General features: G+C 41.3%; 1 protein-coding gene across 1 annotated transcript; it reads right to left on the bottom strand.

Annotated features, from left to right (window-relative positions):
- Window positions 1-188: 188 nt before the first annotated feature.
- On the bottom strand, window positions 189-12,314 carry KLHL8 (kelch-like family member 8). The gene is made up of 8 exons (XM_010135925.1): window positions 11,998-12,314; window positions 9,981-10,529; window positions 7,208-7,394; window positions 6,389-6,532; window positions 5,104-5,215; window positions 2,445-2,613; window positions 1,385-1,544; window positions 189-394 (listed from the first exon to the last, which is right to left on the bottom strand). The coding sequence occupies exons 1-8, from the start codon at window positions 12,202-12,204 to the stop codon at window positions 189-191; spliced, it is 1,734 nt and encodes a 577-aa protein (XP_010134227.1). The 5' UTR covers window positions 12,205-12,314.
- Between the last annotated feature and the right edge of the window lie 766 nt (window positions 12,315-13,080).

Below are 13,080 nucleotides of genomic sequence, written 5' to 3'. Positions count from 1 at the left end.
GGAGCACAAATACTTAGAAGAACCTCGTAGCATAAGCAGCACTCCTGCACTCCTGACGCTAGTCATGGATACTAGTCACTTATGACCAGGAAACAACAGACAGAATCCTGCTGCACACCAGTTCTATTATGTTGTGTTCTGATATAGGGAGATTTCATTGTCTTATTAAGCCAAATAAAAATTTTCAATTACCTATTCACTATGGGGTCAAATGCTTCCACTGTATTCAGGTACGCGTTGCCATTATGACCTCCAACTGCAAAAATTTTACCCATCAGTGTCGCTATGCCAACACCACCCCTCGGAGTTGTAAGCTCTGCTACATATTCCCATTTGTTACTGCGTGGGTCAAACCGCTCCACCGAGCTCAGGGGAGAGTTGTCATCAAAGCCACCTGCAAAGAATCATCACATCATCCGTTTTTAGCCACTTCTAGTGCTGGTGATATCCAGGACTGGCACGATCAGGCTCTTCTCAGCATTCAGTGGGCTCTACTCCTTTACATAATTTTACAAGCTCCTAAAAATGAATCTGTTAGATTAAAGCTCTCTCTCCTGTCACCATACAAGCATCACCAAGAGTGACAGTTTTCTTCTACTCAAGGAGAGGTATTTCTATTATTTTTCTCCTTGAATTTATCTTACACATAGTTATTTTCTTTTGCAAATTAATTGTTGTTTCATTATAACTAAGACCAGTAAAAGGATGGTCCTGATTTTATTTTGGCTCAGGCAAAACACACTCTTGCGGTGTTTTCAAATTACAGTGTTGAGTAAGGAAAAAAAAAAATCCTCAAGTAAGACCTCAGTGATGTATCCCCTGCTAGTGCAGCTGTTGGAGAAGCATTTTACTCAAAACTACTTTAACTACTTACTTACAACAATACCGAAGGCAGAGCTCTGCAGCTATCCCTGCGGCATACCTACCTGGCATCCTTCCTCCGCTCAGGAAAGCAGGTAAACGCAAACTAGAGCAGAACAAGGCAGGCCTAGGACAACAGGCTGTGGAATAAGTGCAACCACTGTGCAAAAAAGCTACTGCTGTCTACTCTCAAAATGGAACTAAATGGAGTTCTTTAGAAGTACGTGAACTTAAGAATCATTTTCCTGAAAGGAAACTCAGAATTAGTGAGTCTCGAGAGGATTTTCTATATAGACATGTTGTCCGGAACAGTACAGACCTCTTGAAATGTGGGTTAGGAACTGCTTTTCATTCGTAACGTACCTTTAAGTGTGCCCTGGTTGTCCTTGCTTTCTTCTCCTGCCCAAGAACACAAAGTACAGGTTGGGTCTATCTGTTCCCCAGTTCCTCTAGCAACAGCAGCCTCTTCCAAATGCCAGTACTTGGCAGAAACAACAGTACAAAATGCCACATCCCTACTCACCGACAACGTACAAGCAGCCATGGAGCTCGCTGACACCGTTGCCAGCTCTTCGCTGGCCCATCTCTTTCACTTCTATCCACTTATCCAAATGGGGATCATATTTCTCCACACTGGAAAGAGATGCCACACCGTCATTGCCACCCACAGCATAAACGTGGTTCTGGAAAACAGTTGCGTAGAGAAAGATTATTTCTAATGGATATGTATTTACTCAGCTTTTTGTAAGCAATGTTGAAATTACAGGAAAACATGGTGTATCTCTACAGTCCTAAGTATTTACTTTTATTTAAGAATTCCACCAACAGACTTAATTATCTAACACCTCCTAAATGCTATCTTCCCATAAAAGAAGTTAAAAGGTTACATAGTGTTGCAGACACTTTGCAGCAAACGGGGATTTTCTGTATTTAGTTTAAATTCACAGTAACTTCTTAGCTTACGTTAAAAATACACGGCAACCACCACTTCAGAAAATTCCACTCTTTTGAATGTGGTAGGTTTAGATTATCTGGTGGCTACTACTGAATGTCATCAACAGTTGGGTAAAACTGGAGATAACTGCAGTCCTATCTTTAGATCAAAAGCCACACTCTAATATACGGATTTAGGGGGTTTTTAACAGTTAACTACTAAATCTTTGGTAAAAAAAAAAGGTACTTTCGCAGATTTATAGTATTTAAACAAATGTCCTGGATCAGTATTTTTTTTGTCAGATTTAAGTATTGCTTTCCGTTCTTTATCTTCCCTCAAAATAAGTCAGTACCTTTATAGTAACCACGACACACTAGAGTCTTCTGAATAAGACATGGAGCATCAGCCTGATGTTGTTAGAAGGGTCCTGATACTTGCTCCCAGTACCTCAGGGAGCAGAGTTCAATTTGATACGTTATCCTGAACATCCCTACTTTTTGCCCAGTTCCATGAGATTGTGATGACCAGAGCTTCTCAGACCCACCAGCTGCATTTTGTTTAAAAGCTTGTGTTTTGCCTTGTAAAAGCAGATTTGAAAAGTGGGTCAGTTCCTGAGTTGGCTTCGACTTGGGAGGAAACAGTCACTTACCACAAGGGCTACAGAGCCAACTCCTCCCCTGGGCGTGTTCATTGGGGCAACTGAACTCCACAGGTCGGAATCAATGTCGTATCTTTCCACATCGCTGAAGCAGGTGTGGTCATCTAAACCTCCTATTGCGTAAATGGGGCCACCAAGGGAGGCAAGAGCGATTCCTCTCCTAAGAAAACCATAGGATAAATACCTCAGTGCCAGTCCTTAAGGAAAGAGAACAGGACAGACGCATCAAGTGCGCTGTTACCTGGCTGGCAACTGTTTCAAACTATGGGAAAAAAGTCATGAAAATTTAAAAAGTGAAGTTTATAATAGACAATGACTAGCAACTGTGGCTGGCCCTCTGAACACCCGTGTCAGTCTTGCAGCTTTATCTTGAAAGTCTTTTGTATGTTTGCAGCCTCCCATTAAAGGGGCTCTAGAGTTCTATATTAACTTCGTCTCAGCTTTCCCAGGCACCTGTATGATGTTATGTCATCCATCGACAGGACTGTCGCAGTCAGAATATTTTTTAGACTGCAAAAAGACAAAGTTCCTGTTTAAAAAAATAAAGGTGAAATAGAATAAAGGCGGGAGGCATGGACTACTGAATGTCACCTAAGGTCCAAGTCCTCTACTTACATGCTTGGATATGAGATTGTTGTGAGATTGTCATGAGCCCAAGACTGTGCTGAGGGACAGGGTTTAGGGACCCTGGTAGTGCAGGATGAGGTTGCACTCAATGACCTTACAGGTCTCTTCCAACCGAAATGATTCTGTGTCTTAGTTATTTGATTTCTCTATTTCTGTACTGAATTTTACACCTCCTATCTTGTTTTACTGAATCCAGTGGAGAACCAAAACCTGCTGTCTTTACCGTTGTTGGTATAGCTGCTGCTACAATTTGGGCATGGATTTTTTTGGAGGTAATATTAATACATAGTAAAAGGCCAACCTCTGCTGGATATTACACGACTGAACTGTAGTGAGATTTAATTGCAATTTCTTCTGTTATTTTCTATTAAGACTGTGTTAAAATAGTTGTCAGCTTTTTTTTCCTACTGAGTCTACCAATACGAGAGTACAATCAGTACTACAAAATTAAAGGTATGGTCTAGAATGCAAGCATTAAGTTTCTGCTTAACTACCAACACAGGCGATTTACCATTTTGCTGAGAACATTCTTGTCTCATTACACAGAAGTCAGGTTCACAGATGCCTAGGCAGCAGCAAGGAAGACACGATTTTGCTATAGAACAAACATTGTGGGATTTTCTTAAATATACTGTGGCTTATCTTAAACTGCCTCAGTAGGTAAGGAGACAGCATCAAGGCAGTTTTTTTCTCAAGTAAGTATTCCAACACCACCTCCATGGGGAGGGGTGGAGCACAGCCAAGGGCCACAGCAGCCCTTCCATTTATCAAGGTACAGAGTTAGAAATGTCACAGAAATCTAGAGCTGATGTTTGCCAAGAATATGCCCAGAGGATGGTGGCAGGAGGAAGGAAGTGGCAAGATGCCACTTCTAGAAGTTTGAATCTTCTGCTTTTATTAGGTCGCGGCTACAAATAGCTTTAGGACTTAGCCATGCTCAGTATTTTATTTGTACAAAATGCTTTTAGAAACAACAAATAACAAATGGAATGTAGATTTAAAGAGGTTGATTTCAATGACAGCAGAAATGAAAAATTACAGATCTGTGAGGCCAGTAGCTCCTTAGAAGGATCTTAAATGTCAAAAAGCAAGAAAAATCCTCAATCTGACTTTCAATGGTTTAATGCTTCTGACCATTTGTGGGAAAACCATAGGCAGCTGTTGGTTTCTTGGACATGATCTCCTGGCAGCTATCTTGCTCATTCTTAAAAAGAGAAAAAAACCCCACAGAACCAGTTTATCAGCTTCAAGTTCTTTACTGGTGTTCTGGGTTCAGCTAGGACAGGGTTAACTTCCACAGCCAAGACAGCTGGACTGAACCGGCCACTGGGATATTCGATACCATACGACTCATGCCCAGCACACATAAGGGGGGGCTGCAGAGGGGCACAGTTTCAAGCGGTGGTGCGGCTGGGCTCAGCACAGCAGCAGTAAGCTGTGCCTTGTGTATCCCCGGCTTTATTATTGTTATTACTGTTGTTTTCTCTCTCTGTGTTGTTCAGGTAAACTCTTCTCATATTAACCCATGTGGTTTGACTTTACCTTCTTTCTTGTTCAAACCACAATTGGGCAATAGCAGAAAGGCCCTAGTATCAGAATGTAAGCACAGCTGGAGCAGAAGAGCTCTCTGCCCCAGAAGGCAGCCCCCTCAAAAAAAAAAAAAAAGAAAAGGATAATAGAGCGACAGAAGAAAGCCAAAGTATAAACATAACTAATATCATCAGCCAGGGTCTCTCCCTGGAGAGAGGGGTTATGCAGTTTTGCACTGAAATAGTATGTTATGCACAACTTTGTGTTTCTGCAAATACATGATGAGTGCAAGTACGCAATTTGTGTTTGCTTTACAGCTAGTAAATAAAGTTGTTTGATAACATAAAGCCCCAAGATAGGAAAAAAAAAATTCCTAAAAATAGCATAGTTTGGAAACCTGAATAAAGGCAGGACACACATGATGTTTTTCAGCCTCAGCAAGAGATGGTATATCACAGACCAGGACATAAATTTTGGATCACAGGACACGCACCTCCTTGTGTTCATTGATGCCTTCATCATCCACTTGTTTGTGAGAGGATCAAATACTTCCATGCTTTCTAAGTGTTCATTTCCATCGTGTCCACCTACTGCATAGACTTTACCTAAAACACAAATATATCTTTTGATTGGAAACATTTCGGTTTTTATTTATGCAATATCCTTGATTACATGAAGACAAAAAGCACAAATAAAGGTTAGAATTTTCAAATGTTTTCAATATCAGTATTTTACTAAGTACAGACTTTATATTTTTATATGCTGTACTCAGGCTGATCTGTTCTAATGGGCTTTTATAAAAACTTTGAGAATATGTAGACAAAAAAAATCTCCCCATAACGAGTACTGCAGGTCAGATCGGTTTTGGACACGGGGAATAAAAGATCTCTGTTCTGCTACAGCAACAGAGGGGCTACCATGTACAAGGAAAAGTTGCATCATGGATGTTAAAGCTGCTCTGGACTGCACGGACCTGGTTTCAGAAGATGGAGACCCAAAAATAAAGGTAGGTCTGCTCTTGGAAGAGTTATGGTCTCAGTGACTTTCCTGTATGGATTTAAGTATGAAGGGAACTAGTAAGAGTACAAAGCAACTTCTGGGTGACTCTGCTGTGTAAGACCATTTCTTTAAAAATGGTTTAAAAAAAAATTAAATCACTCATTCCGGTAAGAGGCTATATACAGCTTACAGAATCATAGAATAGTTTGAGTTGGAAAAGATCATCTAGACTAACTCCCCCGCAGTGAGCAGGGACATCTTCACCTAGATCAGGTTGCTCAGAGCCCCCTCCAACCTGACCTTGAATTCGAGGGATGGGGCATCTACCACCTCTCTGGGCAACCTGTGCCAGTGTTCGCCACCATCATTGTAAAAAATGTCTTTCTTGTATCTAGTCTAAATCTCCCCTCTTTCAGTTTAAAACAATTACCCCTTGTCCTATTACAACAGGCCCTACTAAAAAGTTTGCTCCCATCTTTCTTATAAGCTCCTGTTAGGTATCGAAGGCTGCAATAAGGTCCCCCCAGAGCCTTCTCCTCTCCAGGCTGAACAACCCCAACTCTCTCAGTTCATAGTAATGTCTTTTCAGAAAGCATGCTCTCAGATTGTTTCAGAACCTTCATGGAGAATCCCCTTCATGGAGAAGCTTTACTAAATTGAAGAATATCTAACTGTTAAGCCATTGCAAGACATTTATTTAATTTAGTAAAGGTACTAATTCTAGCAAAAGGAGCAAACAAGTGCCTTTTGAAGAGGGTTCCTTGAATAGGGCTACTGACCTCCCACGGAGATCACACCCACGTGCCTTCTCCTGCTGTTCATTTCAGGGCCGAAGAACCATTTGTTCTTACTGATAGAGTAACATTCAATGCTGCGAAATGGGTCGCCTGATCCTCCTCTACCACCAACACAGAACAGCACACCTGAAGAAGACAAAACAGGTTCCAGAAAACTAGCAGGAGATGGGCAAGTTGCATAGCAGAGTGAACAGAAAATCATGTAGTTGAGGAGACACTGGTTTTCACTTCAAGGGGCACGGTCATTGCCCTGCATGACTGGATGCTGGATTTTGGCCTTTCTTGACACACTGCTATGGCAATTAACTATGCTCTTGCAAAAACAATGCATATTTTAAATATGCTTTTTGTGATTTTGCTTAGGGAGATAAACAGGCTGTTTGTTAAATATAACAATGTAAAAATTAGGATTTGCACTCTAATATTCATCACTCACTTTGGTGTAGGTTAGCCAAAGAGTTTAAAAGTTAGCTTGACCTTCTCACACCAAAACCTCTGTGTCCACTATTTTCAGTATAGCTTTGAGCATACTGCCCAGTCATCACATACTTAACAGTTCTAGCTGTAATACGGATAGAGCCAATCAGAATAATTAATGCTTTAAAGAAAGAAAAGGACTGCTTGAGTTCTGCTAGGAAAACACAGTACATTGCCTAATTACCAGAGAGGTACACAATGGCTTTCCCAATCTGGCATTAAGTTATTAGCAGCCATTTATACCAAGCTATCTAACCCTGCACAGATGCGCCACCTTTTCTCCACACCGCTCCCTACTGGATAATCAGACACACATTTAATTACCAGCAGTCTGCTTCCTTGGTGTTGTGCGAATGGAGTACTCAAAGTCTGGCACTGCCCTGCTGCTCAGGTGAAGGTGGTAGTTTCTTGCTTCATCCAGCAAATCCCTACATTTTAGATTCTGCTTGACAATCTCTTCCTTTGCCACAACACCCATAAGGAAACAAATGGGCAAGAGAGGCAGCCGTACCTGACAGAAATGAACACAGTTGGAGTAACTGGCTGAACTGACTGAGTCTCAGCATTTACAGTGATGCACACATAACAGAGAGCAGCTTCCAAGCCAGCTGGCAGCCTCATGCTCTTCATTAAAAAGAGCAGCTTTCATATTTTTTTTTCCAGAATAACAGTGATATGAACGGTTCTTTTTAGTGACAAGCGTTTGCTACAACCATTTGTATTTAAGCAGCAGTGCAGAACTGTCCCTCGGACCAGGCCGAGCTGAGGAAGAAGGGCTGCTGCCTGTACTGCAACTGCACCTGCTTGGCGTGATGCAGGCAGCATCTGTGAGTTCACCAGGATAGCCCATGTCAGGTTACCTTGTTGAGGGTATGAATTCTCAGCTCATTCATTGCTATGCCAGCATAAGAGAATGTTGCTAGAATGGTTCGTTTTCTTTGGGTGCCATGTCAAAAAGGAAATACCATCAGCATTCACTAAGAGCCTATTAAGGAGGTATTGCTGGTGCAGCAACACCTTTCTCTAGTACAGACTTGACAGACGACAGGATTAAAAAAAACAAAGGTTGAGAACCAATTGTTTCCTTCCCCAAATCCTCCCTGTGGTTCCCCAGAAGAGAGCTGGTGACCAGGCTGAGGAATGGAAGGCTCTTTCTGGGTGAGGCCATACAGGTGGTCACTGCCCTCCCTAGTGACAGGGCAGATCTCTCCAAGGTCAGCCTCTCCAAGACTGCCTTGAAATGTCCTCCGCCCCGTAGTTAGTTATTTCAGCAAACCTTTCATTTGTCCCTATGAGAGAAATGGTGAGGAATATGAAGTACAATCAGGCTCAAAGGTGGGACAGGTGTTAGGAAGGAACCGAAGCAAACTAACATCTGACTTCCTAAGGTTTAGCATCAACGCTGTCCCAATTAGCTCAGCATGAATGGTGAAGGAGTCCAGCATCCCCAGTGCTTCTCAGAGCAGCAGGATGGTGCTGTTACACAGCTGACAAGTGTCCCTGTCTTCAAGTAAGCAAGTGTCTCTACCAGTTCTTTCTTACCCACTTGCTTCCAGTCCCACTTCTTTTAATTTGGCCTAATTATTTTAGGCTGATTGAAAGCACCACCATAGCCCTGCTAATATAGACTCATGAGGTTAGTGGTGCAGTAAGAACTCAAGGCTGACAAATTCAGAACCTCATTATAATGATGAAACCCGTAAGGCTGATTATGATGTGGATAGTAACTGTCAAAAAGCCCAGCCATGATTTCTCCTAGCAATAATGTCCAAACCAACTGATGGGTCCATGCACTCTGACAAAATAACCGTAATTACAGGAAGAGGTTTATTTACTTTTTCATTGCTTCATTTTAGATTCTTGTTTCCATTACTAGAACAAAGCTGTTAATCTCATCTGCTAGCACAACTGGGCAATAAAAATCTTTTTTTTTAACAAATTTTTAAAAAAATCTCAAATTGTATTGCCTGTAAATTTAATTATAGTTTACTAAAGAAGTATTTTTCTATGAAAAACCACATACTAGTCTAGCCAAAACTGAAGGTTTTTTGGAAGATAGTTAATAAATAGTTGTGATCTTTCACCAGCAAATGTGAAAAATTATGCATGAGGACAATGACAGCAGCATGTTAGTGGACCTCCCATTACTCACATAACCAATTGCCAATATTAGCAACTCTGCCAAATGTAAAATATTCAAGTTGGAGTTCAGTGACAACTGAAACAGCACAGTTGATACTACCTGCTAAGACACATAGGGCATTTTGCAGCGCATGGGATGTACCCCCTCCTCCCCAGCACAGGTTCTCCAAATACTGTATTTTAAACTCCCATAACCAGAACATATGGAGCCTGAACAACTAAAGTACTTAATGGTTTGACAGGAGGAGGTCCAATGGGAGGTTAAGTAAGTTCAGCTCAGTGATCTTTTAATACCCGTACGTGTTTCTTTCAGGAGCAGTGGACTCTCATCAAGTCTAGACAAACTGCAAACTCCTTTTGGATCGTACAAGTAACCAGGTGTTAGTCCAGTGATCATTAAAGGGTCTAGCATATGTTTCCTAGCCTCCTGGTAGGCCTAATACATCTTGGTCTTTTGTTAGTTAAATATACAGAACATTTTAGAAGGAGCACAACTTGATGTGACACGTCTCTGTTATGGTTTTATTTTCATAGCCACATAAAAAACCTCCTCAACAGCTTTGCTCTCCTTTCTTAAGTCAAGTACTTACCAGCAAGGGAAGGGAGCATTTCAAGCTGTAGTAGTATCAAACCAAGTGAAGTGATGGCTTTATGTTCTCCACTATGTGTAAATCTAAGCAATTTTTTCTCTAACACAGATGCAGCAATTCGTTGTCTCTCCACCTCCCAGCCATAACTATAAAGTGAGTACTTTTGTCTCTACAGAAACTGGAGAATACTACTTCTTCCTGATATTCAAGAGATCTAACCTGCTTCCACTGTCAACTTACAACTGTGAATACCAGCCGAGGGCACCAACTGCAAAGAACATTTTTCACCTTGAGATCTACCTACGTAAAAACAGTTGATTATACAACTAAACCAGTGACAAGACAGGTGCCTCGGTCTGCCGTACCTGTGCAAGTATCTCATCCAACCATGCAGTGTGATGCTGTGGATTGGCCAGCAACCACTTGATAGCAGCATTGTAAACTTGCTTTTCATTTTCAATATTCAGGTCACTGGAGGACAGGAGTTTATGGAGGTGCTGTGGTGACACGCTTACAAAGTCTTCACACTCCACCACTTCTGTAAAATGTTCACAAGCATACTGATCGGCCATGTCCATCAAGTCAATGCGGTTGTGACTCTCTGCAAATGCCCTGACTGCCAGGCAGTTGGAGGGGTGGAAGTGCAGCTTCATGTATTCACAGCACGCCTTTGCTACCAGTTCCACCTGAAGAATGCAAGCAGCGTACAAGAGCGGCTGGACGTTATCCACCGTCAAAGTAAGACGGGAGGAGTACACAAACTTCACCAGGTCTTCTATGGCATCACCATCAAAGTCCCTGATCTCGATCAACTTCTGCTTGGCTTCAGCCATTTCTGAAAGAAACATGGCTCTGAAGTAAGGTATAACACAAGCTAGCACCAGTCTGTGGCAGGAGATAAGCTTTGAACCAACCTGAAAAAAAAGAACAAAAAAACCCCCAATGGAATGTCGGTTTCAGCTATGAAAGTGCTGGGCAGTTAAGCTTAGGTAAGGATTGTGCGTTGAGCTACTGTATTTTGTTCAAACAAATTAACTCCATTTGCCCTGTACTTCTGACATTACATCTATGTATCCCAAGCAGATCCAAGTTGTACCTTGCTGCCAGATTAGGGCAAGGCCATAACACAAGGAAGCCCCAGTACTGATGCACTGAACATGCTTTTCTTGAAGAGCCATGCCCTATTTTTTAAATCAAGCATCCTTAGGAACCTTCTAGATGCATCTTGGAGACAGGAGGAGGCTGCTATGCACTTGTTTGGTTTATGTGTATTCAGAGACTTTGAAAGGAGGAGGAGGAAATTGTAAAGTGACAATTTTAGACTATTTAATTTAAACCTCGTGACTTTTACTACTGTTGAGGAATTGATAATGCTGTTTATAGTTTTACTCATGTAAAACCACAGTAATAACAGCTACTACAGGGATTATTAAAAATTATCAATCACTTCAAGACTTGTAGAAGCTGTTTAGCCACAAAAGATAAAGTATTGCTCATAAAACCAAGGTATTTTTCAAAATTCTGATCATTAAAGGAGAATGTAAATATTGAAGGTAAATGAACAATCCACTGCTTACCTGGGTTACAGGAGTGCTTTCTTACAGCCTTTGTCATTCTGCAGTCTGCACTAACATATAGGGATGGCCAAGTTATGCAACCAGTGTCCCTAACAGACTCAAATTACATGTTCACTTTCGGGTGAAGGGGTTACAGTGAGGTGTCTTGCAATTTGAGAAAAAGATAGTTTGGAGTTTTTTCTAACTCTGATTCTATACACAATTGCTCCACCTTTTTTAAGTGTGGTATTATCAACACAAATGTAACCTTCCTTGTGAGCAGTACTTTAAGTACGGAGAGCAAACACACATGAACGAGCATGCAGATTAAAGCAGAGAAGATGGGTGGTTCAGTGCAGTTAATCAGATCACTCCAGAAGGAAAAATTCACAGACCCACCAAATGAATAAAAAACCAGACCAACAGGAGAAAAGCAGAAGGTATGCCTCCGCCGCTGGCCAGCTTCTAACAGGGCTGTCCAGGTGAAATTCCAGTTTTTACCTCTTTGGAGCAGAGGAACTCTCTCTGTATGCTCCCACGGTTTATCACTGTTACAGTGTCAGCACTCCAACTAATTACAGTCCTGATGCAAAAGGATGCCACCAGTTGGTCTGCTATATCAGGAAAAGCTCCTAGGCCATTTGCACCTTCAGGGATTTTTATTCTGCCCATCATCCCATTCTCTAATCAGATCTTTCTTTTGAATTAAGTGGCTTTACTACTTTACCCAAATCTGCCTAATTTTAAATATCTAGTACGTTCTCAGTATCTTGAAATCAGAGCAAAATATGATAATATGACAGCAAAGGATGTGTGATAATATCACCTTCAATGTAACATCGCAGAGCTCTCCAGCTTCAAAGAAGTGAAGAAGGGAGCTGTGAAAATCCTTCCAAGCCTCATTTGCTTCAAATACAAAGATGTCATCTTCACCATCACTGTTGGAAGACCTAGTTTGCTGCTGCTGCTGCCGCCTTTTTCCCTTTATCAGATGTTGTTTTGCCTGCTCTGGGACCATGGATTCTGAAGCCATTAGTGGTTTCTTCTTTCACTGCATGAAACTTCAAAAACTCCTGCCAAGACAAAATGCAGCCCATCAGAAGTCAAGTCCTAAAATGCAGTTAAGTTCTGCTCATCTTCCTGTTCAACAAAACAAAAAAAAGCAGATGAGACATTAGCTACTGCTAGTACACTTTGATTGCATGTTATACATACTAATTATAATCTTACCTGAGGAAGGTGGGAAGAGGAGGGGGGGGAAAAAGACCCACAGTCAAGAATCTTATGCAGGTACATTTAGGAAAAGCCTTTGTCTGCAAACTTGCTGCCAACTTCTTGAAAAAGACATGAAAAAGAAAAGGCAAGGATGTACCTTCCGACATTGCTTGAACTCACTGCTGTGGATGGCAGAGGAACAGGAGGGACATGGCCGTGCTTCTTTGGTCCCTCAGCTTTCCCAGGTCTCTTCAACAGCTAAATAATCCTTATGTGTTTTGTGCATTTATGCAAATGTAAGCAAAATATAAAAAGTTTCTATAGAACTAGAGAATAAGAATATACACTTAGAGAAGAATCTTGGAATGAAATATATTTCCTTTTACTTGGATTTATTAATCCAAGAGATTCACATTTAAAGCATGACAATGAATGTTATCCAAAAGTTTGCTCCTGCTTGCTAGGTTTTATTTTAGACTGTTTACCCACCTTAGCTGAAGATATTTGAAGTGTCTAAGATTTATACAACTAGGACTAAAGGCATCTTAGCAATACTGACATCACAGCTCTCCCAGGGCTTAAAGAGAAATCAGGAATACCACAGGCAGTGGGAAGAAGACTTTTTCTGCTTCTGTGACTCTAATATTTTACTCTTCCTGCTGCTGTGAGCTTCAGTTAGGTTAAATTTTATTCC

This window comes from Buceros rhinoceros, unplaced genomic scaffold, assembly GCF_000710305.1.
Source record: "Buceros rhinoceros silvestris isolate BGI_N320 unplaced genomic scaffold, ASM71030v1 scaffold12875, whole genome shotgun sequence".
In the NCBI taxonomy this organism is placed as follows: Eukaryota; Metazoa; Chordata; class Aves; order Bucerotiformes; family Bucerotidae; genus Buceros; species Buceros rhinoceros.
This window is presented reverse-complemented; position numbering and strand designations above follow the sequence as displayed.

Bases quoted from the DNA above. Each gene is read 5' to 3' on its own strand.
- KLHL8 (XM_010135925.1), bottom strand. From the start codon at position 12,204: ATGGCTTCAGAATCCATGGTCCCAGAGCAGGCAAAACAACATCTGATA. The intron at 10,530-11,997 runs GTGATATTATCA...CTTTTTTTTCAG, and splicing joins TCTGCGATGTTACATTGAAG to GTTGGTTCAAAGCTTATCTC. The intron at 5,216-6,388 runs GTCAGTAGCCCT...TTTGTGTTTTAG, and splicing joins GGGTGTGATCTCCGTGGGAG to GTAAAGTCTATGCAGTAGGT.